The sequence below is a fragment of the Andrographis paniculata genome, unplaced genomic scaffold (genome assembly GCF_009805555.1).
Source record: "Andrographis paniculata isolate CXL003 unplaced genomic scaffold, ASM980555v1 Contig10END, whole genome shotgun sequence".
NCBI classification, from domain to species: Eukaryota; Viridiplantae; Streptophyta; class Magnoliopsida; order Lamiales; family Acanthaceae; genus Andrographis; species Andrographis paniculata.
Genome location: NW_026137380.1, coordinates 773,116 through 799,623, shown reverse-complemented (window position 1 = coordinate 799,623; position 26,508 = coordinate 773,116). Strand labels below are relative to the sequence as shown.

General features: G+C 36.8%; 4 protein-coding genes across 11 annotated transcripts; 2 read left to right on the top strand and 2 right to left on the bottom strand.

Moving 5' to 3' along the window:
* Window positions 1-815: 815 nt before the first annotated feature.
* On the top strand, window positions 816-4,740 carry LOC127245934 (E3 ubiquitin-protein ligase DIS1-like). 4 transcript variants are annotated; one of them, XM_051267106.1, is made up of 5 exons: window positions 837-974; window positions 1,215-1,429; window positions 2,684-2,915; window positions 3,672-4,058; window positions 4,162-4,740. In XM_051267106.1, the coding sequence occupies exons 3-5, from the start codon at window positions 2,706-2,708 to the stop codon at window positions 4,480-4,482; spliced, it is 918 nt and encodes a 305-aa protein (XP_051123063.1). In that variant the 5' UTR covers window positions 837-974; window positions 1,215-1,429; window positions 2,684-2,705; the 3' UTR covers window positions 4,483-4,740. The 4 variants fall into 4 exon arrangements, with proteins under 4 accessions (XP_051123068.1, XP_051123063.1, XP_051123055.1 ...); XM_051267111.1 differs by lacking the exon at window positions 1,215-1,429 and having other exon boundaries at window positions 816-974; XM_051267098.1 differs by lacking the exon at window positions 837-974 and having other exon boundaries at window positions 1,007-1,429.
* A 1,092-nt stretch (window positions 4,741-5,832) lies between these two features.
* Window positions 5,833-19,085, top strand: LOC127245919 (probable ADP-ribosylation factor GTPase-activating protein AGD11). Of its 2 annotated transcripts, none has more exons than XM_051267085.1 (10): window positions 5,833-6,291; window positions 6,451-6,551; window positions 7,084-7,158; window positions 7,762-7,846; window positions 8,147-8,222; window positions 8,801-8,964; window positions 9,054-9,273; window positions 17,915-18,031; window positions 18,116-18,211; window positions 18,663-19,085. In XM_051267085.1, exons 2-10 carry the CDS (start codon window positions 6,503-6,505, stop codon window positions 18,945-18,947), a joined length of 1,167 nt encoding a protein of 388 aa, XP_051123042.1. In that variant the 5' UTR covers window positions 5,833-6,291; window positions 6,451-6,502; the 3' UTR covers window positions 18,948-19,085. The 2 variants fall into 2 exon arrangements, with proteins under 2 accessions (XP_051123042.1, XP_051123035.1); XM_051267078.1 differs by having other exon boundaries at window positions 5,834-6,359.
* LOC127245951 (uncharacterized protein At3g28850) lies at window positions 18,674-21,023 on the bottom strand. Of its 3 annotated transcripts, none has more exons than XM_051267139.1 (2): window positions 19,836-21,023; window positions 18,674-18,789 (listed from the first exon to the last, which is right to left on the bottom strand). In XM_051267139.1, the coding sequence occupies exon 1, from the start codon at window positions 20,726-20,728 to the stop codon at window positions 19,847-19,849; it is 882 nt and encodes a 293-aa protein (XP_051123096.1). In that variant the 5' UTR covers window positions 20,729-21,023; the 3' UTR covers window positions 18,674-18,789; window positions 19,836-19,846. The 3 variants fall into 3 exon arrangements, with proteins under 3 accessions (XP_051123096.1, XP_051123087.1, XP_051123078.1); XM_051267130.1 differs by lacking the exon at window positions 18,674-18,789 and adding an exon at window positions 19,372-19,754 and having other exon boundaries at window positions 19,836-21,022; XM_051267121.1 differs by lacking the exon at window positions 18,674-18,789 and adding an exon at window positions 19,372-19,744 and having other exon boundaries at window positions 19,836-21,022.
* A 1,374-nt stretch (window positions 21,024-22,397) lies between these two features.
* Window positions 22,398-24,896, bottom strand: LOC127245905 (protein SENSITIVITY TO RED LIGHT REDUCED 1). Of its 2 annotated transcripts, none has more exons than XM_051267058.1 (3): window positions 24,480-24,896; window positions 23,187-24,052; window positions 22,398-22,648 (listed from the first exon to the last, which is right to left on the bottom strand). In XM_051267058.1, exons 2-3 carry the CDS (start codon window positions 24,020-24,022, stop codon window positions 22,408-22,410), a joined length of 1,077 nt encoding a protein of 358 aa, XP_051123015.1. In that variant the 5' UTR covers window positions 24,023-24,052; window positions 24,480-24,896; the 3' UTR covers window positions 22,398-22,407. The 2 variants fall into 2 exon arrangements, with proteins under 2 accessions (XP_051123015.1, XP_051123022.1); XM_051267065.1 differs by having other exon boundaries at window positions 22,550-22,686.
* Window positions 24,897-26,508: the final 1,612 nt, after the last annotated feature.

The window sequence follows — 26,508 nt, the reverse complement described above, 5'->3', positions numbered from 1 at the left end:
AAGAATATGATATAATTTGATATATATATATTATAGGAATATATGTATATATGGTGTTTTTTTTTTATTAATATTCATAAATAAAATTGTCGAGTAAACAAATCCATCATAAAATTTTATGTGCTAGGCTAATAATACATATAAATTCAAATCAAAATTATACATATTTAATCAATACAGTTTCAAATTTAAACTTAAAATACAAATTCAAACGAAAACAATATTTGCTGTGCATTGTCGTGATTTGTAATTGATATAAAATATAACATTACTTTAAAATTTTATTTAAATAATATTTTTGATATAATATTTTATTAAAAGACAAAATAATACACTTTTATTAATAATGTTAATTTTAGTTTAGAACAAACCGAAAACAAACCTATTTTACAAATTAATTCAAAATTGCATATGTTTGGAGGTTTGAATTTTGAGTTATGATTTAAATAGTAAAAAAATTGAATTAGAATAGTCATATAATGTGATATAAATAGATGTTGATGTGATATTTTAAATGTAAAATTGAATTTTATAATATTATATAAAATAAAAAATAAATATTTAATTTAATATTTTTGAAGAAATTTTTTTAAATAAATAGTGGAACTTTTACGAAATCCCTGAACAAGCACACCCTTAAATCCGATCCCCATGGCAGTAGTTATTTATTTAACACCAAAGTCAAAATTTCAATTTTAATTTCAAATTCAATTTCAAAATTCAGGCACGCACGTCCTACTCGCAAAACGACGTCGTTTGGATTCACACGACAGAGGCTTCTCGAACAACGAGATAAAAAAAAAAAAAGGAAAAAGAATAAACAAATGATGTGCTCTCCCAGAGGATCCCTTCCGTTCCCTTCCTTCCATCTGCCAGTACCGCCATTAATGCCGTCCACTGCATTTCCAGCCCAACCTTCCTCGGCCGTATTCATTTCCTGAGCGCTTCCTTCTCTACTGGCGGGGCGCCCACAGGTATGCAGTTGCTTTTCTTCCTTGGGCACGCAATTATTGCATAAACTCTGGAACTTTTTTACCTTCCGCTCGGGAGATTTTTTACCTTCGGACCCACCGGACGCCTTTAATTTGAATCCAACTTGTGATTCTTTACCTTCCGCGTTTCGCTCTGTTTCCGTTTTCGAAAATTATATTTTTTATGGTTTTTTGTCGATTTCCAATTTGTCGCTTCACCGCCCTTTTGTATATCGAATCCAGGACAAAACTGGGAGACCGACTTCTCCTGATCTTGTTCTCTCTCTCTCTCTCTTGATATCCACTCTGCATCTTAATATCTTAGTTAATTGATTGACCTCGGCGGGCGGTGGGTGGGTGGACAGACCCTAACGACAAAGATCATTCTTAAGGGTTTCCGCCATTCGTTTGTTCTTCCGGATTTTGTGAATTGTAGACGGTTTTTTAATCGATTGCAGGTAACATCTGGATGTGTGTTGATTCCTTTGAAGATTTTCTCATGCTGCTTGTTTGAATCTCTCTCGGTTAAATTTCTTCGTTGTTCCCCTTCATCTCGTTCTTTTTCTTTCTTTTTTGTTTTCAATTTCTTTATTTGGCCTGTAAAGAGGGATAGCATGGGTTCGTTTGATTTCGTGGTTTCCTTGTGATGGAATGGTGTAGATCGGTGATTAATGTTTTCGTAATTTCTTAATTCATGTTTCCCGTTCAAATGCAGCCTTGATCTGTACGATTGTACTGGTAAATGTTCTTTCATCTCAATGTAGATTTATGGTTTTGTCTTTGGAATGAAAGATTTGTTATATTTTCATGTAATTGGAGCTGAGATACGATAGACTGATCATATTGTCCTGAACTTTGAATGAAATCTTGACGAATGTTCCCATTTTTTTTTTCTTGATATTACATTCGGGGCTGTAGCATATATGTTATTTGTTTCAATGGAAGAGTAGAGTATTCTGCTTGGATCTATATGCAGGGGCTAATACATACTAAATTGTTTGTTCCATTTTGCACATTGGCATTTTTTGATTAAATTTTTGAATTACTACTGTTATTGTCTTGTTGTTGGGTATGCATTTAATGTCACTGTTCCGAAGCTGGGGAAGGAATGGCAGCCCTTGTTTCAAATCTGTATGGCATGTATTCTGCTATATTTCGTAGGATCGGTATCTCTATGCTGTGCAGTTCTGTTTGTTTCAATTTTGAAGTGGCGCTATGTTATGCTGTTGACACATTAATTACGCTGCTGCTTACACGTTCGATTATCACAGCCCATACGATACTGAGCACCTAACCTTTTATAGTGGGTAGTTTGGGGTTTCAACAAGTGTAAGGTTTTATTTGTTTTTTTTTTGCTTCTCTGTGTTTGGTGGTTAGTGGTTGAATGAAGTGGATCACTTAAATATTTTTGTTAAAAGAATTGATTAGGACACTAATGGGATTGTGTGTTTTTAAATTTAACCGGATGCTTTTATTTATCGAGTATCTTGCTGGGGTGAGCATGAGTTGGATACGATCTAACCTAGATACGTCATGAAGTATGTTGCCAACCAAGTATGAGGATGTATCACATTAAAGTTTAGAATGAGTATGTGCTGTTCTTATGAGAATGATGAATTTCTATAAAAATTTTCTAAGTGCCCTCATTTTAATCGAACGTTATTTATTCTGTATGTTTTCTTGAAAGATTACATATAATTTGGCTTGAACAGGTTCTGGTTGTGCATCTGGTGAATGGCAAACGGGAATTCCTACTTTGACGAATTGCGAAATAAGCCTGAGATGATCGATCCTCCTCAAAATGAAGATACACTTGATGTTAGTGAACATGTCAGTGACCCTGCTCAAAGTGTTGTAAAGCCTAACACAACTGTCACGAGTAGTGTTCGCGACCTACTGGAATGTCCCGTATGCTTGAATGCAATGTACCCTCCCATTCACCAGGTATGAATGATGCTCGTATGTAGATAATAAGGATAAGCTACTTTCAACTGTTGTCATCTCTGATACTTCAAGTTAGAGTTATTTGATCTCTATATATGTATTCTTACTTTCACAATACATATTATTCTAGGAAGAACATCAAATTTTCAGATTCTCTTTTCAATAAAAAAAAAAAAAAAGAAAAAGATGAATTGTAATGATAATAATTTTTTCTTAAGAAAACGGGGTGAACATTTAGGTTGAAGGCAAGAATGGCTTGGGAAATTTCTTGGTTTATTTTTATCAGATTCTCTTACATTCAAGGATGTGAATGAATTGCTCAACAATCTGATACAGTCATCTTTGGCATTAATTTTGTTATATATCATCGATATACACATTGTCAAAAGTTCGTTCTTAGAATAATTTCTACTCAAATGCTCAAACAGACGACTTACTTCTTTTTCTTCACTCGCCCTCGATTTGATCATTAGCTTGTAATATATGTACTTACAATCTCCACAGCATTCTGGTGCTGATTTATTATTCTCTGTTTGTTTTCTAGTCAGTCATTATGTTTCCGACTATAAGCATTTATATTATGAGCTGGAGCGAAGGAAGCTGTCATCCCTAATACATAATTAAATTCAAATTCATATGTTTACTATCCGAAGTAGTATCTTCATGCCGTTTATTGCAATACGATTTGAATCTATTCAGTTATTATCGATTTTCCAAGCTTTGTTAACCCCATTTGTGCTCATTCGGCTACTGCAGTGTTCCAACGGTCATACATTGTGTTCGGGTTGCAAGCCTCGGGTGCACAACCGCTGTCCAACTTGCCGGCACGAACTCGGAAACATCAGATGCCTTGCATTAGAAAAGATCGCAGCATCCCTCGAGCTTCCATGTAAATACCAGAGCTTCGGGTGCTCCGGAATCTTCCCGTACTACAGCAAGCTCAAACATGAATCGCAATGCTCCTTCAGACCCTACACCTGCCCCTACGCCGGATCCGAGTGCTCGGTCACCGGCGACATCGCTTTTCTCGTCAACCACCTGAAAGAAGACCACAAAGTCGACATGCACAACGGGAGCACTTTCAACCACCGCTACGTCAAATCCAATCCCCACGAGGTCGAGAACGCTACTTGGATGCTCACGGTAACAAAACCATCCATACCTATCGAAATTCTTCTCTATCAAATTCGACACTTACATATACATATACATATACATATATATATATCCCGGGTCCATTGAACAGGTTTTCAGTTGTTTCGGGCAGTATTTCTGTCTCCACTTCGAAGCGTTCCAACTAGGGATGGCGCCCGTCTACATAGCATTTCTTCGGTTCATGGGAGACGACAACGAAGCGAAGAACTACAGCTACAGCCTGGAGGTCGGAGGGAGCGGTCGAAAGATGATCTGGCAAGGCGTGCCGAGAAGTATAAGAGACAGCCATAGAAAGGTAAGGGACAGCTTCGATGGCCTCATCATCCAACGCAACATGGCCCTCTTCTTCTCCGGTGGCGACAGGAAGGAGCTGAAGCTTCGGGTCACTGGAAGGATCTGGAAGGAGCAGTAGCCTCCCGCCCCGCCGCCCATCGGGACCGTCGTCGACTTTTTGGATGTAGTAATAAGCATAAATATATATATATATATATATATACAAAAATGGTGCAGTGAGGTTAGGAATGAACGGTGCTATGAAAGCTTAGGAAGCAAAACACTCTTTTGCTGCTCTACGCTGTTATGCTTCGGATTCAGATTCGGATTTGGATCAGCAGTCAAGTGTTTTGTTGGTAACTGACTTGAAATGAAAATTTCCTCTTTCATTTCTTTACTCGTTTTTACCATTCAAGTGAAAGATAAAAATTAAAATACTTCCAACACTTATAAATTCTGTATGTATTACTTACTACCTCTGAAAATTTACCATAAACCTAAATAGATGTTTTGAAGATAAATTTGATAACATAAAAAATAAGAATAGGTATTTAATCATGTTTTTAGTGGAAAAAAAAATGTATATACAGTAAATTTTTGCAAAATCCAATAAACAGACACACCCATATTTTTTCCTCTGCAGAATTCCACATATATTAAGTATCTGTAAGTGGTTTCGAACTTTATAAATGATCGTGTTAAATAAAAATTATTACTTATGTGCTTTGCCTCATTATTTTCGGTCCAAATGATCGGCAAAAGTAAGAAGATCATACGAATATCATGACTTAAGAGTTTGCACATGAAAGGGCCAACATTTTGCAAGCTTCATTTGCATAGCCGTGTTCTTTTGGAGCTTAGGGTCCGTTTTTTATTTTGTTTATTTAAATAATTATGATATGAAATAATATATTTTTATAAATAGTAGTAGAGATATTTTGCATAATAAAATAGTATTAATTTTTTATTTTTTATTTTTTAAGCCTTAATCTAGGATATGCTACACGTCTTCCATTTGGGTAGAAATTGCATTTAGTAGTAAGCAAATACCGTGTTCGAACATTTATTTTTGTACTTATTCTTCCTTTTCTTCTACCCATTGATTGTGACTATAATTGGTACGGATAATGGGTCCATTTTCCATTTTTCTTATTTTTTAAATATATTCTTATTTTCTTATCTAAGTATTATTTTTAAAATTTTTTATTATAGAAGATAAAAAGTAATAGAAAATATCAATAAAGTTATAAAATCCTCCATATATTGCCAGCCGAAAAAACCTTGAGAATATTTTTGTGAAACGCATTTATTAAAAATTTAAGTTATAGTTATAATTGTGAAACGACATTTGAGTTACTATAAATTTAAAAATAATTAACTAGAAAAGAATCATGGCATCTTCAGCGAACATTTTTTTTTTTAATTAAAAAAAAAAGCATACGTGAAATGGTTCGTGGTCATCCATGAAATACAGGCATTACGTGTATCCACGCGCTTGAGATGGCGCGTTTGGGAGAAAAGGAGTCTCAACGAATTCTTCTCCTCTCGTCTGTCCAGCGTGAGAAGATGGGCGACCAACCAGACGATGCATTTCCTCCGAAGCGACGATGCTGGTGTTGTCGTTATCCTTGATCCTCTCCATTTCTGTGTTATTAATGGATTATCCACCACGATTGACCTTTTGGTTTGGTGATTTGGCCATCCGAAAAAGGATGACCACGCTGTGCGATAATAATGCCATACATGCACAATTTTCTTTTTCAGATCAATTGCCAAACCCCAAACCGAAGCCGAAGCTGCTGCTGCCTGTTTGAATTCGTTTGTTTAGGATTTTGATTTTTGTTTTTTTTTTTTTCCGTATATTTATTGTATAATTGTTTGGCTGAATCATCAGCGTTGATAATTGCTTGCAAGTGGGGCATTTATTGGTTCCATGCAACTACTTCTGGTGAGCGAACGTGCCGATTTTCAATGATTTATTAATCTCTCCCACGCATTTGCGTCGGCAATCCATTCGTACGTCTTCGCGTCATTGTGAGATTGTCGTTTCTGAAGATCGGTCGGTTTATTGATTAATTTCGACGTTTGCTCCTGGATTGATGTATAGAGACGAGGCGATTAAGTGGTTCCCTGAGCATTTGAGTTGAAGTTAGGCAAAGATGTCGTCGATTGAACAAGGAACGGGAGGAACATCGGGGAACATACCAGGTAGCTTTTTCGGTTCTCTTTGGTGCTAAAAAACATGTTTCTGCTAATTTTTTTCCATTTGATTTATTGGATTTTGCGTTTCGGAATTCAGGATTTGCAAGCTTATAACATCTTCTGTATGTAATCAATGGGAAATAACACAAAATCATTAGCGCTTGATGAACTGATTTTTTTGCTTTGGTGCTTATCCTACAGCATCTGATGTCTCAAAATTGCAATGAGATTGAATTTGCAGTTGTTCTACAATAAAGAATGGAAAGATGTACATATCTTCCATCACGAGTTGGTGGTTTTTGTCTATTACTCTATTGTATTCAATTCTTTAGATTAAATGAAGGGCAGCTTGTGTGAATCCTCATACCTTCGCATTGTTTACTTGTTTTCCCGCTTTGGTTGCATATGATCATAAAATTTGCTTTTATTTTGATTTGTTCTTTTCCATGTTCATAGTTGAGTTCTGCAAAATTATGCTATTTTCTTCACAACTGGTTTTACATGGATCGCCCTAATACAGTTGCGTCAATTGGATCAGGTTACTGCTTGTTTGACCTACTGCAAATGGAAGCTTCCTCAAGCTGGAGCTGGACTGAGAATCCGCTAAAATTAAGTGAGTGAATGTAGATTATTTAATCTCACCTTTGTCAGCCATGGTTTCATCTCACTGTGTATGCATGTGTTCATCAAATAAAGAAAGTCTGCCCGGAATATGTCGGCGTTGATGATGTATCATTCATTAATAACAATTCCATGAAGGGTGAAGAGATAGGACTGTATATAGTAAAATAAACCAAAACTGGTGAATGGTAATAAAGATGGCATGCTAGCAGCCAGTAATTAATCCAAACCCTATAGTTGTAAATGTATGAATTGGTAGTTCTATTACAAGAAATTACGATCGGAACAAACAATAGCTAAAATGATTATTAGTTGATGATGTCTGGATTTAAAACCTTGCAGTCTACATGTCTGAAAGTTCATCCTGTTACTTCACTTTAAGCAAAAGCCAAAAATTCCTTTAGGTATAAAGAAAATCATTTTTATCGCTGCAGATTCAAACTTGGTCCTTCAAGTCTCCCATAGATCCTGTCTTTTTTCTGCCATGAAATTGTTTCAGAGCTTTTCTGGCCTCCCCACACCTATATTGTTCAATAGTATCCTTATGATGTCAATCTCCATTCATCACTTTTCTGAGAAACCTTAATGGTTCTAGGTCCCCAAACAAGGCTGAAGAGCCTGCTTTCTGAAGCTGGCAATGGGTTCTGCGCCGACTGCGGTTCTCCACATCCAAAATGGGTGTAAGTCTCTTATTTTGGGTTCCAACTCTAGCTGGAATGGGGTTGATGAGCATAAAATTTTTAGTGATTCTTTTGTCTTTGTACTTCTGATAAAATAGAGGCAGTTGGAGGATTCATACAATGTGATTTATTTTTACAACTCTTCATATGTTAGTTTGCCTGCCCTTTATTACACTCTGTTCTAGCTGCTTAACACAATCTTCTCATCTTTCATGTGGCCTTTCTGTTTCTCTGGCCATTTAACCTTTTTTTCTTTTTATTTTTTTTTTTTTTTATTATTATTTTTTTTCTGATGTCCAGATCTTTCAATATTGGAGCATTCATCTGTATAAAATGCTCTGGGATGCACAGAAGCCTTGGAGTGCATATATCAAAGGTGTTGTACCTCCCAACTCATGCTTTAGACTACCCCTGCTTTATCACCATCCATTCTTGGGTGGGGTTTGGCTTAAGTTTTATTAATTCAAAGTTCTGCCAAGTAGTGTTATGTTTTTATCGCTATATTGTTGGACATTTTTGAATATAACCTACCTAACAAGTAGTTTTACTGTGTTTTTGTTCTGGCATTTTAGTTTGATTTTTAAATATTTTGTATTTGAACTTACTACATTGCAAAGATGTTTAGCTTCTAGTGTGGGTGCTTTTCTTTTTCAGTTTTTAGTTAATGTTTTACTATTTGGAGACAACATATTTCATATCAAATACTATTTAAATAAAAAGATTCTAACCTCCAAATTCAAATTGATCTGAACAGAAGACACTAGAGACAAAACCAACAGCTTTATGACTCCTTTAGATATTTATAAGAACTTTGCACCCTCCAGACATTATTTTACTAGTTTTGAAACAAATATTTCTGATCTTTAATTTCCAAATGAACAAATATGCTGGTATAGCATTTTATAGCTTGACTCTTAGCATCTGGTTTTCCAACTCAATCTGCTGCCATTGCAGGTTTTTTCCCTCAAGCTAGATGAATGGACCAATGAGCAAGTCGATGCCTTAATTGAAATGGGAGGAAATAATGCAGTGAACTTGAAATATGAAGCAAACATGCCGGACAATTACAGTAAACCGAAGCCAGATGCCTCCGCTGAGGAGCGCGCTGATTTCATAAGGTATTTATTACAAGTTGGAATGCTTTTCCAAATTTGTTGCCGGTTATTTTATTTATTTTTCTTAATTAGAGATTATTTTGGACGTTTAGGAGAAAATATGAGATGAAACAGTTTATGAACAATGATCTCCCAGAGTTGTCTTGCCCCCTACCACCACAATTACCCAATTTTTCGAGCAGTCTTCAATCTGCGCCGGAGAAGAAGCGTTACGAAAAACAGTTCACTTATCGCTTCCAGAGCCTAGGATATGCATTTCATAATAGCAGGAGGAAACCCGAGCACAAGCCTGCAAAGAAGAGTAACTCTATGGTAATTTTTACTTCCTTAAACATCAGATAAGGTGCCATTTTGATTTACATGCTCTTTTTTTTAGATATTGCATACTTGGTTGTCTCCCCTTAGTACACGAACAATAGACATATTCTTATATTTAGTAAGTTTAGATTTCATAATATCTTATCAAATATGCTTTTGCATAAACATTCTTATTAGACGGAGACTGACATGGATACGAAAAGATCGGGACTTGCAATTCCACATATTCCAATCGGACCAGTCTCGAGAGCTCGAGCGAAAGCGTGCACTGAAAAATTGCAAGGCCTAATAAAGAAATTAGAGAATTGGAGCCCAACCAACGGACTATGTTACAACATGCGAGGACTTGATGGAAAGCCTAGGGCGAGTGCCGTGGTTGTAAAGGTTACATTGGAGCTTGCAACGCCTCAACCGGAAAACTAACGGAAAAGTTGTGCAAACCTAGGAGTTTGCTAAAATAGAGGGTTTAATAGGTAATTATATAAACCTAGGTTGCACATGCTTAAGTGGGGGGGACCATCTATTGGGACCACTTATACATATACATATACAATAAGCTCTCTCACATGCCTCTCACATGCAAGAGGGGACCATTAGCTAGGTGTCAATCAATAAGAGGTTACTTAGTTATACTAAACCTATCCCACATTGGAAAATCACTCCACTTGCCCCTTCCCCCACTCCTATAAATAGGACTCTTAAGGTGCTTTGTAAAACACACCAAGCAAGAATATTTGTTTATGAATATTTGATCATTATTGATCATTTCATTTTTATGGAAAGTTATGCTTGATAGCAATACTTTCTCTTTTAGTCTAATATTTCATGGAATGCAATTCCATTGCATGCTCCATGGGGTTTAGTTTAAAAATTCGGGTTTGAGTATAAAGCCTCAAGTTCGTGGCATTTGGGGAAGGTGGAAGAGCTCTCCAAAGTGTCGACCGAGGTGGTGCCTTCGTGGAGGATGGTTCGATGCTAGAAGGGTATCGGGTCGTGCTTACGTTAGTACTTACTTAGGTTTGCTTCTCTTTCGATTATCCTTTTTCTCGCTTTATTCATTTCCGCTTAGTTAATTGTTCTTTCTTGCTTAGTTAGTTCTGTTTAGTTGTTCGTTCTTTGTCATTGTTTATTAGTTAGTTCTGTTTTAGTTAGTTTATTCCGTGTCTTGTGTAGTTGATCAATTCGGTCCATGACATATATTTAATTTTGGTATCAGAGCAGTTTGATCAATTTACACTATCTTTATTCCGAAAATTCCGAAAAAAAAAAAAAAATTCCTTTGTTATCTTTTCTTTTTTATTCATTCCTCTAGTTGCGTAGTCGAGCTGTTTATTGCATATTCTTGACGTAGATTTGATCTCGAGTTTTGTCATTGTTTGGCCTTCTAGTGTAGACGATTTGATCCTCTATGCTTCCTAGTGTACAACATGCACCTTACATCCATATGCATTATATGAACTCAAGCTTGTGACTTTGTTGACGAGTGATTTTAATTGTACACTTCATGCTCTTGTTTGAGTTTTGCGAGTTTGTTCTTGTTTGAGTGTTGCAAGTTTGTTCTTGTTTGAGTTTTGCGATTTTGCTCTTGTTTGAGTTTTGCAAGTTTGCGGGTTGTTGAGTTCATTGTTGTTTAAAGTGAGGTTGAATTAATTTTGAGTTGGATGTTGTTGGGGAAGTGTAAGGAGTTATTGTTGATGTATTGTTTTGCCTAGGCCTCGTAATATTGCCGTGAAAAAAAAAAAAAAGTTGCGAAAAAAAAAAAAAAAAAAAATGTTGCAAAGAAAAGAAAAAGAAAACCAAAATATTTGAAAAAAAAGTGAAATACAAAAACAAAATCGAGCGGGAGGACTAGAGCAATTTTTTTTTGTCGATAATCTTGTTTGAGTTGTAGTTTTATCATACGAGCTCCATTTTTCGCGTATGATATGTCATTGGAAAGCTTGTGAAGTGGTGAGAAAGTTATATTAATCAGTTTTTGTGAATTTGTAATTGAAGTTGATTATTCAGTTTTGAGTTTTTGAGATTGGATCGATTTTGTACTTGTCATATTCGTTTGACACGTTTTAAAGGGAGTTGAGTATTGTGGTGATTCGGTGGTTGTTGAGATCATTCAGCTTGTGTTTGTTGTCGACTTGCTTAGTTCCGGCATTTGTGTGTTGTGTATGTTTGGTCATTTGTCCGTGAATGAATGAGCATGGTTCTTTGCATTGCATGATTGACACTATCTTGAGCTTTCTTTGATTGAGTCGTGTTTAAAGTTTCTTGTCCACTTTAAACGCGTACGTCACTCAGGTTCCACCTTTACGACTCCATCAAGGCACACTTTAAGAGCTTGGAAACTCTATCCATTTGTCGAGAGGTATACACGAGTGTGCGAGAGGGGGGGAATTGTGAGAACTAACTTTCAATATACATATATTAGTTTGTTTTGGTGCAGGTATGGCTTCGTTGGATGATATCTTGGCTGCGATAAATAAGCAAAGCAAAGATATGCGAGATATTAAAGACGAGTTAGGTGGAAAGATGGATAGCATGACATCTCGTGTGGATCAGCAAGGTCGAGAGATACATGACCTACGGAGTCAAGTTGATCATGTTCGAGATGACATAGATGATGTTGTGGATGCTCGGATGAAGGCTTATGCGGAGGCCTTGTTAAGGAAGGTTGATCAAAACATGGAAAAGAAACTCGATGAGGTTTTCGATAAGGTTGCTACTCTTGAAGAAAGGGGAAGTCATAGTGATGCTAGACGTGAAGAAATCCACCTTGGCAAGCAACCTATGGGCTCAACAAGTGTTTTCCCAAATCGATCTATCCAAGTTGATGATTTTGGCGAAAGGCGTCATACTAGTCCAAGGCCTACATCTATCCAAGGCCGACGAGGAAGACGGGATGCTACCAAAGAGTTACTTGATGAATTTGACTTGGAAGAAGATATCCATAACCGAAGGAGCCGAGTTCGAGTTAATGAGGTTGATGATAACATGCAGTCCATCAAGTTCTCCATACCACCTTTCGTAGGATCGGCTGAACCTAATGAGTTTCTTGAGTGGAAAAGCAAAGTGGAGATGATGTTTGCATGTCATAATTACTCGGAGCGCAAGAAAATTCAGCTTGCTGTTGTGGAGTTTAAGGAGTATGCTCTTGTTTGGTGGGAGAAGATACAAGCTGATATTGCAAGGTCCGGAATGCCTCCGATTGAGACATGGGCAGCCCTTACTCGAGCTATGCATGCACGTTTTGTGCCCCCGCATTATCGGATGGATCTTCTTCAGAAAATTCAGTTTTTAGTCCAAGGTAGCAAGACAGTTGAGCAGTACTACAAGGAAATGGAGATGCTTATGATGCGGGCTCAGCTTGTGGAAGATGATGGAGTCACCATGTATCGGTTTCTCAAGGGGCTGAGGCGTGATATTATGATTCAAGTGGATATGTATCCTTACAATTCTACTTTGGAACTTGTCCAACTTGCTACCAAGATTGAATCGCATGGAAAGGTAGGAGTAAGTGTGAGCTTTGGAAAGACGTCACCAAATTTCAACAAGTTTGGGGGTAATACGGGACCAACAAAATCTTGGCCCAAAGGAGATGATAAGCACACGACCAAGAATGAGCCGCTTAAGGTGGTTAAGCGTGATGAACCAAGGAAAGTCAGCAAGGATGGTTCACCAAACAAAGCAAAGGAAGTCACATGCTTTAAGTGTCAAAGGAAAGGTCATTATGCCAATACATGCCCTAATGTGCGAACTGTTGTGCTTTGTGACAATGGGGACTATGTACTTTTGTCGGATGATGAGGGTGAAGATTGGGAACATGAAGTTGAGGCGAGTGAGGATGAAGCAATCCAAGAGACGGAAGAGCACGTTGAAGAGGATTCATCCGGGGACTCTCTAGTGGTTTTGCGAATGCTTGGAGCAGTTCCCAAGGAGTCGGAAAATTTTGTTGATCGGGTTAAGGAGCAACGGGAGAATTTGTTCCATTGTCGGTGCAAGATTGGTGGGAAGCGAGCATCGATAATCATTGATAATGGAAGTTGCACCAATGTCGTAAGTTGGTATGTGGTAGACAAGCTTGGACTCCAAACTATCAAGCATCCAACTCCATACCATCTTCAATGGATGAACTCTAGTGGAGATATGAAGATCACTAGGCAAGCCAAAGTTCCTATTTCAATCGGCCCCTACAAAGAGGATGTCCTTTGTGATGTTACTCCGATGACCGCATGCCATGTGCTTCTTGGCCGACCATGGCAATCCGATAAAGGAATTATCTATGATGGCAAGACTAACAAAGTTAGATTTTATGACAAGGGCTACAAGGTAATGATTCCTTCTTTGCCATTGAAGGAGGTTCGAAAAGATCAAGAAAGCTTGCGAAAGAAGATGCAAGAGGCTGAAAGCCTTAAAAGAACTAAAGGAAAAGAAGTATCCACAGAGGAAAAGAGAGAGTCTACTGCTAAGGGTTCCAACATCCTTCTTTCACTTACCGATTTTCAGAGAGAAGTTGGTGACCTAGATCATCAAAAGGGGGGTTGTTTTATGTTGTTATGCAAAGATTTATTTCATTCTGATAAAGATAATCTACTCACTAATTTTCCCATTCCCTTTGCTAGGATGCTTGAAGAGATGAAGGATGTATACCCGGAGGAACTACCGCAAGGACTACCGCCCATTCGTGGGATAGAGCATCAAATTGACTTCGTACCCGGTGCTTCGATCCCAAATCGTCCTGCATATCGGTGCAACCCAAATGAGAATAAGGAGATTCAAAAACAAGTCCAAGAACTTCTTGAGAAGGGATGGGTTCGGGAGAGCTTATCACCATGTGCTGTTCCTGTTATCATTGTCCCCAAGAAGGATGGAACTTGGAGGATGTGTGTGGATTGCAGAGCGGTGAATGCGATTACAATTAAGTATCGACACCCAATCCCGCGCCTTGATGACTTGCTTGATGAGATCAATGGGGCGAGAATCTTCTCCAAGATTGACCTTCGGAGTGGATACCACCAGATTCGTATGCAACCCGGCGATGAGTGGAAGACGGCATTTAAAACAAAGCTAGGTTTGTACGAATGGTTGGTTATGCCATTCGGTCTAACTAATGCTCCTAGTACCTTCATGCGTTTAATGAATCATGTTCTACGTGCTTTCATTGGTAAATTTGTTGTAGTATACTTTGATGATATTCTTGTCTACAGTAAAAGTGAAAATGAACATGTGGAGCATGTGCGACTCGTCTTTCAACGGTTAAGGGAAGAACAACTCTATGCTAATTTTAAAAAGTGCATATTCCACACTAATGAAGTTGTTTTCCTTGGGTTTGTAGTTAGCGAGGATGGCTTGAAGGTTGATGAAACAAAAGTAAAGGCAATTAAAGAATGGACACCTCCAATGAATGTGGGAGAAATTAGGAGGTTTTTGGGAATGTGTGGATTTTTTCGGAGGTTCGTGCCTGGTTTTAGCTTGATCGCTGCTCCTCTCACGTCCTTGCTCAAGAAGGGAGTCCCATTTAAATGGGAGCAAGCACACCAAGAAGCGTTTGAGACATTGAAGGCAAAGCTTACTCAAGCACCAGTACTTGCGCTACCAAATTTTGAGAAGACCTTTGAGCTTGAGTGTGACGCTTCGGGCAAAGGCATGGGTGCAGTTTTGCTTCAAGAAGGTCGACCCATAGCCTATCATAGTGAGAAATTTGGAGGGGCTGCCTTGAATTACTCTACATATGACAAGGAGTTGTATGCGGTGGTACGGGCTTTAAAGACATGGCAACATTATTTGATGCCACGAGAGTTTGTGATACACACCGATCATGAGACCTTGAAGCACTTGAGGGGGCAACAACAGCTGAATCGAAGGCACGCACGATGGGTATCTTTTATTGAGTCATTTCCATACACCATCAAGTACAAAAAGGGTAAGGATAATATTGTCGCGGATGCACTCTCACGCAGGTATGCCTTAATTTCATACGCGTCCACGCATTTATTAGGATTTGAGCATGTTAAGGAATTATACCACACTGATGAGGATTTCAAAGATGTGTATGCTTTGTGTGAATTTCATGGGCATGATAAGTATTGCAGACATGAGGGATTTTTGTATTATGATAATCGACTTTGTATCCCAAAATGCTCCATTCGGGAGTTACTAATACAAGAAGTTCACGGTGGTGACATGATGGGCCACTTTGGGAAGAATGCTACAATGGAAGCTCTTGGAGAGAAATTTTATTGGCCTGGAATGCGCAAGCAAGTTGCAGATTATATTTCGCGATGCGTGACGTGCCTTAAGGCCAAGTCAACACTTAAGCCACATGGACTCTACATGCCTCTTCCACCCCCTGAGGGACCTTGGATTGATATTAGTATGGATTTTGTGTTGGGTTTACCTAGAACTGCACGTGCTAAAGATTCTATTTTCGTTGTGGTTGACAGGTTTTCCAAGATGGCGCATTTCATTCCTTGTGCAAAGACAAATGATGCCCATCACATCGCCAAACTATTTTTCAAGGAGATAGTACGCCTTCATGGAGTGCCAAGGTCTATTGTCTCAGATCGTGATGCAAAGTTCGTGAGTTACTTTTGGAAATCGTTGTGGCACGAAATTGGTACTAAGCTTCTTTTCTCCACATCCTATCACCCCCAAACTGACGGACAAACGGAGGCGGTAAACCGGGTGTTGGGTAATCTCCTTAGAGTTATTGTGAATTCACATAGTAAAAGTTGGGATGAATGTCTTCCTTACATTGAATTTGCATACAATAGACATATCCACACAGCCACACACATGTCACCGTTTGAAGTAGTTTATGGAATGAACCCACTAACGCCTACTGATCTTTTACCATTGCCTAGCAATGAGTTCTTAAATGTTAATGGTAGGGAACGAGCAAGACGCATAAAGGAACTTCATAAGGATGTCAAAGCAAGTCTAGAAAAATCTGCGGAGGTATATGCTAAGTACGCTAACCGCGGACGTAAAGCTGTAATATTGCATCCTGGCGATTGGGTTTGGGTTCACATGAGGAAGGAAAGGTTTCCAGCAAGACGACGTACAAAGCTATCACCCCGAGGAGATGGGCCATTTCGAGTGCTTGAAAGGATTAATGATAATGCATACCGTTTGGAACTTCCGGATGAATATGGTATTAATCCGACTTTTAATATTGCAGATTTATCACTCTATGACCGAGCCGATGAGGAAGCACAACGGTTGATGGATCAACCTTCTGAAGGGGGAGAGGATGACATGGATACGAAAAGATCGGGACTTGCAATTCCACATATTCCAATCGGACCAGTCTCGAGAGCTCGAGCGAAAGCGTGCACTGAAAAATTGCAAGGCCTAATAAAGAAATTAGAGAATTGGAGCCCAACCAACGGACTATGTTACAACATGCGAGGACTTGATGGAAAGCCTAGGGCGAGTGCCGTGGTTGTAAAGGTTACATTGGAGCTTGCAACGCCTCAACCGGAAAACTAACGGAAAAGTTGTGCAAACCTAGGAGTTTGCTAAAATAGAGGGTTTAATAGGTAATTATATAAACCTAGGTTGCACATGCTTAAGTGGGGGGGACCATCTATTGGGACCACTTATACATATACATATACAATAAGCTCTCTCACATGCCTCTCACATGCAAGAGGGGACCATTAGCTAGGTGTCAATCAATAAGAGGTTACTTAGTTATACTAAACCTATCCCACATTGGAAAATCACTCCACTTGCCCCTTCCCCCACTCCTATAAATAGGACTCTTAAGGTGCTTTGTAAAACACACCAAGCAAGAATATTTGTTTATGAATATTTGATCATTATTGATCATTTCATTTTTATGGAAAGTTATGCTTGATAGCAATACTTTCTCTTTTAGTCTAATATTTCATGGAATGCAATTCCATTGCATGCTCCATGGGGTTTAGTTTAAAAATTCGGGTTTGAGTATAAAGCCTCAAGTTCGTGGCATTTGGGGAAGGTGGAAGAGCTCTCCAAAGTGTCGACCGAGGTGGTGCCTTCGTGGAGGATGGTTCGATGCTAGAAGGGTATCGGGTCGTGCTTACGTTAGTACTTACTTAGGTTTGCTTCTCTTTCGATTATCCTTTTTCTCGCTTTATTCATTTCCGCTTAGTTAATTGTTCTTTCTTGCTTAGTTAGTTCTGTTTAGTTGTTCGTTCTTTGTCATTGTTTATTAGTTAGTTCTGTTTTAGTTAGTTTATTCCGTGTCTTGTGTAGTTGATCAATTCGGTCCATGACAGAGACCCTATTTTAATCTTTGCACGTTACACTCTATCTACTAAATATAAATTATAATTATTTCGTAATCAACATGCAAATAATAAATACTTCATCCATCCCCCAAACTTAGGAACATTTCATTTGTAAACTACAAAAGAAATATCCCTAATTTCGGAGGTCTTGGTAGCTTATATATATATATATATATATAACTTTTGGTAGTTGAAAAGTAGTGTGTGCATTGGATATGAATGGTAATAAGTTTTAGTATCATTTATAAAGTGGCTAATGAAATCTGTGTCTTCTTAAGTATTCGACAGTGGTTGAGTATCTCAATCATGTTTATGGTAGAGGAGGATGATGATTGTTGTCATATTTTCATTGTTTTACTTTTGTATAGGCAGGCATGGTTGAATTTGTAGGGCTAATCCACGTTACCATAGTAAGAGGCACCAACCTAGCTGTCCGAGACATGGTTTCTAGTGATCCATATGTCATTCTCTCACTTGGCAACCAGGTAAATAACAACATTTCCCATCCATTTTACTGTATTTATTAAAATAATATGAAAAGTTAACCAAAAATCATTCATTCATGGCAGTCGACCAAGACACGAGTGATAAAGAACAGCCTCAACCCAGTTTGGAACGAAAAGCTAATGCTGTCGATTCCTCAAGAAATTCCTCCTCTCAAGTTGGTAAGCTCTTCTATACCACATCACATCACACTCATGAAACCGGCTCTTGTTTGTATACTTATATTATACACCTGCCAAGTAAATGGTTTCAATTAACTCAACACATGATATATCCAGTTAGTTGAAATCATATGATGTCTTACTTATCTGCCCATTTTTCATGTGATAGATTAAGATAATCAACAACACCCAAACAATTCCCCTAAACCACAATAAGTGAATAAATAGGAAGAACATTGGTGCCATAGGCCCATTGTGCAAAATCACTTCATCATATCATTATTCTTCTTTCCTAAAGAAACATGGTCAAAAATCCTTTGTTATATATACTTTCGATTGCGCCAAAGAATGTTGCCCAACGGTGCTACGTGCCATGGCTGATGAGAGATGACAACCATTGTTTGTGTATGTGTAGAGTATTTTGCTAACAACTTGTACACTGTTCTGGCAGTATGTATACGACAAGGATACCTTCTCAACAGACGATTTTATGGGGAATGCAGACATCGACATCAACCCACTGCTCTCCGCAGCAAAAGTTTCGGAGGGCTCCTCAGATAACGGCCCGACACAGGCTACTGCGAATGTAGAAACAAATAAGGACACAACGATCATTCGGGAGGGTGAGATCTCTGTAGAAGATGGTAGGGCAAAACAGGAGATTTCTATTAAGTTGCAGAATGTGGAAAGGGGAGTTCTAGAGATTGAGATTGAATGCGTTCTACTCACACAATAGTGTCTCTGCAAAACCATAACTATCAAGTCCATTTTGTTGAGCTGTTTGGTGTTCATTTTCAGCCAAATCTTGATTCCATTTACTTAACACAATTGAAATTATCATTCCTAAACTGCCGAATAACGTGACACAACTAAATAAAAACAATGTTAAGTAACATAACTAAAGACCTCTTCAGCAATTGTATGATTAAATTACGATAACTGCGAAGCAAACAATAACAAGAATTTGAACATGTAAATGAAATAAATGGCCAAATAAACACTAGGAACATTCAACATTTTAAAAAAATTGCTCCAGTATATAACAAGCTTTATAGCAAAATAAGCTTACAGTAGATTTCACCTTATCAGCCTTCAGTATGACCATCCATCGATAACTAACATTTCCTGCTAGAGAGAAAGTTAAAACATAGACATAGAAGTTTCGAAAAAACGGGATGACAATGACGTATTGAGCATTCTTGATAAAAGCATTCAGTCCTCAGACCAAAGCGAAGTTGTCATGTCATGGACATTATTAACCAATACAACAAAGTCGATGTTAAAAAATATTATCACCGGCTGCATAATCATGCAACACATAAGCCGCTAGCACCTCCCTCGGCGCAATGGCCACCCGAATACATACACACACATATAGATATATATATATATATATGCAGTCAGCTTTACAACACCAGCAATGGGTGAACAACCGATGTTCACCCAACGCACAAAACAACTAATATATACAACTGCTGATTTCCTCAGCATTGAGTGAAGAGCTATCATGCTTTCATGTCATCTCCTGATGATCTGAAAAAAACTAATTGATCGATCATCATTATCATCATATCATATGATACGAAACACAATTTATTCCATATACAGATTAAAATCTACTCACATTTGGCTGCTTCATATGCAGCAGAGTGGACAGCGCTCCAGCCCGTTTTCATTACACTCTGTGCATCTCTTGGGCTGCTCGTCGTCCTCATCAAACACCTTCCGACTCCCGTTGCAGTAAGTGCACGGGATAAACCTCATATCGCCGCAGGCATCGCAGGGCATTGGAGGCTTTAATGGCAAGCCTTTGAGCAGCCTCCCGAGCTCGCCGGCCTCGAGCAGCTGCCTTATCACATCAGCTCCACCAATGTACTTCCCCTTGATGAACACCTGCGGTAATGCGATGTTGGTTTCTCCTAAGGCTCTCTGCAGTTCCTTTTTGTAAGCAATATCCATTGAGACGTCGCGCTCGTCCAGATTCACCCTAAAACCGCGAAAAATCATCCGTATGCTGTGGCCGTCCTGGAAGGTTTTACGGATTCCTCGGAGGCTGGTGAAGTAAATCACGACTCTATCTTCGGTTCCGGGAAGCCTGAAGAGCAAATCGGGGACGGGAGAGGGGATGCTTTTGAGTGAGAAACTGTTCGACGCCGGCAATAACAATTTTGAAGGTTTTATAGATGGAGTTGGGGATAATTGCGATTGCGAAGGGGAAATTTGGGGATTCGGAGGGTTTGGTGGTTGTTTTGGGGATTCGAAAATCGAACACAGTTTCCGTACTTTCCCTTTCAACGAATTCCCGGCGGAGACCATTGAGCCGAAGGGGGAGCTGTAGAGGCTTTTGAACGAACCGCCGCGCTGAAATGACGGCGTATTGTAGAGGTTGTACAGCGGTTTGTTGGTAATTTCCCCCTCCGCCGCCGAAGGAGAGTGGAAGGTCACCGACCGATTCAACGACGGCGACGGAGAAACGGTTTTGCCGCCGGAGCTCTTCGATTTATCGGAATATTCCATTCGCTGATTCTCGCGATTGATCGATCAATTGAACGGACGACTTATCTCCAGAATATAAAGCGTCGTGCGAGAAGGCGGTGACCTAATCGGCGGCGGCGGCGGCGGAGGACGGACGGAATTGTGTGATGAACAGCGACGGAGGCGTGAATCTGAAGAAATTCCGGGGAGAAAATGGGGTTGGAGAATGGGAGAGGAGACGGGAATCGATGTGGTTTGAGAGCTTTTTCAAAAAATGAAGGAAAGCAGAGGTGCAGTCCCTATCGAAGACGCCGACTAAAGGGGAAGGACGCGAGCGGGACTTGAAGGCCTTGGACTTTGGAAACAGGTATGTATATATAATTACATATATTAGTTTCATTGTGTCATGAATCTGGTGCGGAGATCCGGGACTTACCTTTTAATGTAAAAATTGATGCACACGCACAGCAAACGCGCTTACGGTGTGGACTCGGGACATGCTGGTTATGGGATAATGTGTGCCTTATGTAGTTTTTTTTTCTTACTTTTCTTTTGTACACGTGAAATTAGTGTGTTAATTACATTTGATGATTTTTGCTATTAAACATTAAAATTTGAACATGTTTATAGGAAATTGTGGTATTATTAATTAGTTAGACCTTAATAATTTTATTATTTTTAAATATTTATAAGATAATTTAATAAACATGTAGATAATTTTTTTTAATTAAAAATAAATTATTTATTTAGTATTTAGTTTAAAATATTCTTTAATATAAAATATTACACAAATTTTAAATTTTTTAAATACAAAAAAATATAACTAACTATCATTAAAATACATTATTATTTCAATTTTGCACTAAAAGGAAATAGGTTACGTGACAATTTATGAGTACAAAAATAGCAGTAATTTGATTTTTTCTATATAAGTTCAACTTCCAAATTTATTTACGTACATTTATCTAGCTTAGATATATAAATCAAGTATCAAGGATACAATTTGACATCAAACCAACAATAATCCTGTTTATATTGAAAATATGTAATTTAATTTAATTTAATCAATTTTGCTTTTGCTCAAAGCAAGAACATACAAAATAATTAAATTAATAATAATAATAATAATAATAATAATAATAATAATAATAATAATAAAAATAATAGAATAAAATCCAAAATATGCCTTTCTTGATGGTTAAGATTAGGTGAATGCCTAACTGTATTATAAACTACTCATTCTGGTGCCCAAACGTGCCTTCTCGCTCTATATGACAAATTTTGTTAATTAATTTGACAATGGATGGAAAGTACAGATTTCATTCATTAATTAAATTGAATAATGAATCAAATAAATTACACTATTATGTTTCTTATACTCCTATCTTCAATTAATTAAAAATATATAATTGGGCATGACCGTAAAATATATATTTATAAAGCCCATCAACTTGGGACTCACAATAACACCAAACATCTTTTACATTGGCGCAAAAAAAAATAAAAAAATACTGTATTAAAACCTAAATAAAAATAAATAAATAAAAACCAACAATAGTCCCAATCAAAACAAAAATAAATCCCATTTGATCCCACCCATTATAAAATTCTTGTACACTTTCAAATTTTTGGTTAGAATTGTTTATCTATTGTCGATAATAGTGATCATTTCTACCACAGTAGAATTGTGGAATTTTGGTAGATAATGGCGATACTTTTGGTTATAATTGTGGATTTGTTGTCGACTTTTGTTTTGAATTGTGGTCGATAATCGATTGATTTCTGCAACAATTACAGATAAGATGTCGCCGGAACCACCCTCCGATCCGTCGAGGCGGGCGGTTACTGCCACTGTTTACATCTCCGACAACATCTCCGACAGCAACAACCCCTGCAACCACAGCTGGTCGCTTCAACGGCGGTGGCAGCACTACGCTGTCCTCCCCCGTTCTCGAGTCGCGCCTGCAAATTCCCCCAAACATTCCTCAATTTACATGGCCCTGTTGTTTCAGTCTTGTCACATATGGGTTGGATCAAACAGGATTAAAAAAATTTATAATGGGGTCAAAATTGATTTTTTTTTTTTTTTTTATAATAGGATCAAAATCTGAGTATTTTTGTTTTCTTTGGGACTATTGTTGATTTTGTTCCGATAAACCTTTTTTTTAAATAAAAAAAGACCTTAATTTCTAAAACATTAATATAGTATTAAATAAAAAAATCCAATTTATTTGAGAAAATACACTATATTTAAAATATACTATCTCTCTGTCCGGTTCTAAAGTCTCGTTTACTTTTTTTAGTGTTGATATTTGAATATTAATTATTATATTAATATTAAATAAAATGACACAAAAGATAAATGGGACTTTTAGAGCCGGAGGAATGGAGTAAAATATTTCAAAGAAATATTTATTTTGATAAAAAAATTTCAAAGGAAATAATAATAATAGATAAATTACTGTAAAATCAAAACATAAGTATTAACCAGAAAACTTACAAATGCAATTCTGCCTCACTGGAAGGATTGAAAAAATGCCAACAAGAACTACTGAAGGCTCCATAAAACTCGTCATTCGAAGTTTCGATTCGAACCTCGTTGGCGAAGCGAACTGCGGCTATGATATGCTTCCGGTCGCTAGGAGTTTCTTGATTCCGGAAAAGCACCACGTGCTGCTCGTAGTGAAGAAAACTATTCCCCAAAAGTATAAGATTTTTCAATTGATCCACGCGCCAATTTGCTTCCAAGAGATTGTCATACAGATATGCGTCGCAATGTGGCATGAAGAACATAGTAGGCTTAAGAACTTGCCGGCGAGCTTGCTCATTTACAGTAAGAACAGTGCAGCCAAGAGATGTCAAGACTTTCAATTCTGTTAAAGAGATTTTTGGATCGAAGACTTCGATCTCTCCAATCCAATTGAACTTTTTCTTTAACAGCATTGCAAGACTAAGCTGTATACGGGAGTGTTCACATCTTTCGATGCTGCCAAGGCCGTATATGACCATCGTCATCTTTTTTTCGGAGTCCAAGATTTTCAGGATCTTAGGCAAAGTGCCGGAGCTCTTCATCTGATCGAAGAAAACACGGCAAAACTCGTGTTTAGTGACTTTCTGAATGCATGATTGCATTCTTTTCATCAGTTTAGATTCTCTTTCGGGATCGGTTTCTTTGTCTGTTGGAATCCATGCCTGCCCTTCTACCTGTTTCTCTTGAGGAACAAGCTTCCGGAAACTTGGCATCTTTAGCTTTTTACCTCGTCGTGGCAAGACTAGATTCCAGCCCTCGGCTAAAGTTGGATTGTCTGGAAATTGAGTGTTTTCGGAAGTAGACATGGTAATTGCAACTGGATGCTTCCAACGACTCTGGAATGTGAAAAGAAAATGTAGTTTAGTTTCAGTGCACCATTATTGATTCGTGTAATGGCAGAAAATAATTCATAAATTCAAATTAGTTGAACAGTTCTAATGAAGCCAGATTGAGAAGTATACTGAAAATCGAACAGACAATCATGCATCCTTGAAATCGAAATTGAATTTGATGAATTTGCAAGGGAAATACTACACCATTGAATAAAAAAGGGATAATTAAAATCAAAATCAATGAAACTCAACTCTTGATAGGGAATCATACATTCAATTCCATTACATAACTCAAAAATCATTATATACTCTCACGTGCTTTTCATACAAAATCGTTTTGAAGAACAGGCCATGATGTTGTATACAATCAATTTTGTGTTCACATTGCTTCGAGAATTCAACAATCACACACGAAAACACACTTACATACCTGATCGATAGCAAAAAGCAGTAATCCACTCCGACAATTCGTCCAAATGTCGTAAACAGATCTCCAAGGGTTGGAGAGTGCCAGAGAGAGCCGTGCTTCGCTGGAGATTCGAACTCGAAGCGGCCGTTGGAACTCAAATACGCTTGGGAGGTCTTACCACCGGTGCGAAGATATCGACAGGCGTCTAACCTTTGTCGACTTGCGGAGGAGTTCACGTTTGACGTGCTCGCTTTTCCGACCTCCTATTGCCGTCGTCGACCATTCCTTCTACACTGATAAGTATGTCGAAGAAGAGTTTCAGCGGGTAGACGGTGGGAGGAGAGGTCTCCGGCTCCTGCTCGTCGCCGGCGATGGCAATATTGTAAAACACGCCCGGCGGCGGCGGTTGTTGGAGCAGAGATCGATGTTAGGGCTTTCTGCGACTCTAATTTTGAATTTATATATACAAGTATATATTAATATATTTATAATATTAAATTAGGGCTGGGCTATGTAGCGAATAGCAAGTCCGTTCGATCAGATACGTGTATATTTTAAATTTTGGGTTTGGCACACGATTTATCTAATTGAGTATCGAATTTACTATATTTAATAATAAAAATATTTTGATAGCAAGTAACAGAACGGATAAAACGGGGTAGTGCTAGATTATACTATTATTATATTTATTTATAATATCTTATATTCCTTCGTCCCAAAAAGTTAAAATATTTGAGTTCGACAGATTAAAAAAATAAATATTTTTATTGAAAACGTGATAAAAAAAAAAAAAAAAAAGCAGTTGAAGGTATTTTAAAAAATAAATTAAAATTTTTAAAAATAAAAAAAGAAAATATAATAAAAGTAATGACTTTGTTATAAATAAGTATTCAACTGAGGTTAATAAATGTTGATTCGTCTTTGTCAAAATTAATAATGAGTTAAATTTAGCATACTAAAAAGAAAAAGAAGAGTAAATTTAATGGACGAAGAAAATATTTTTTTATAATAAACCAAAATCTCTTTTATTTATATGATCTTAGAAAGATTTGAAAGTTTTGATGTTAATAGAAATTAGTATTTAATATAGAATTTATAGTTATATATTTATTATTTAATTTGCATTATTTTTAATAAAAATACAATATTTTTTTAATAAAATATTATATAAATAAAAAAGTCAAATAATATTTATTTTGAATTAATTTTAAATTGCAGCAAAATAGATTCTAATCTTTTGTAAATAAATATAATAATGTTTTTAAAATTTATTATTAATAAATAATGTCTAAAATTTCAAAAATATATTATAATTTTATATATATATATATATATTAAAGCCTAGTACTAATATTGAAAATAGTAAAACCTATGTTATGATACATTTTATTATTATTATTTGATATGTGTCATATAAGTAACACTAAATTAGTTTAACACGTCATTTCCATAATAATTAATCTTTTTGTATTGCACCTACAAATATAGATGGTAGTTTCATAATTAATATACTTTCGATTTTATTTTTGTGTTTCTCTCTCTATTTGTTATAATACTACATATAAATATATTATTATTTTAAATATATTTTATATGACGTTAGGGTTACCGTAGACAATCTATATAATTAGTAAATAATTAATAATATATTAATAAAATTAATTAAAATAATATAATTCAAATAATTATAGATTAATATAGTATATAAGAAGAACCAAGAATAAAAGTATAACATAATATATGAGAAAGAATATTATATAATTAATAAATAATTAAAAAATATATTAATAAAAATAACTATGATATAATAAAATAATTATAAATTAAGATTAATACGATTAAATTGTATAATTAAAATAAAAAAATTAATTTTAAATTTTAAAATATGTAAATTATAAATGATAAATTATATAAGGAAGAAGTAATGATTAATACTATATCCGTCAGTGTCTTGGTCACTGTAGATGCAGAATTAGGAGAAGTATAATTATAACTAATAAATAATTAAAAATATATTGATAAAAATAATTAACTTATGTATATAAATCAT

Excerpts from the sequence above, each read along its gene's own strand:
- LOC127245934 (XM_051267111.1), top strand. The coding sequence starts at position 2,706 with ATGGCAAACGGGAATTCCTACTTTGACGAATTGCGAAATAAGCCTGAG. Across the intron at positions 2,916-3,671 it reads TGTACCCTCCCATTCACCAG|TGTTCCAACGGTCATACATT; the intron begins GTATGAATGATG and ends CGGCTACTGCAG. Across the intron at positions 4,059-4,161 it reads ACGCTACTTGGATGCTCACG|GTTTTCAGTTGTTTCGGGCA; the intron begins GTAACAAAACCA and ends TCCATTGAACAG.
- LOC127245919 (XM_051267085.1), top strand. The coding sequence starts at position 6,503 with ATGTCGTCGATTGAACAAGGAACGGGAGGAACATCGGGGAACATACCA. Across the intron at positions 9,274-17,914 it reads CAAAGAAGAGTAACTCTATG|GCAGGCATGGTTGAATTTGT; the intron begins GTAATTTTTACT and ends ACTTTTGTATAG. Across the intron at positions 18,032-18,115 it reads TTCTCTCACTTGGCAACCAG|TCGACCAAGACACGAGTGAT; the intron begins GTAAATAACAAC and ends CATTCATGGCAG.
- LOC127245951 (XM_051267139.1), bottom strand. The coding sequence starts at position 20,728 with ATGGAATATTCCGATAAATCGAAGAGCTCCGGCGGCAAAACCGTTTCT.
- LOC127245905 (XM_051267058.1), bottom strand. The coding sequence starts at position 24,022 with ATGTCTACTTCCGAAAACACTCAATTTCCAGACAATCCAACTTTAGCC. Across the intron at positions 22,649-23,186 it reads AGTGAGGCAGAATTGCATTT|GCGCGACTCGAGAACGGGGG; the intron begins GTAAGTTTTCTG and ends GGGAATTTGCAG.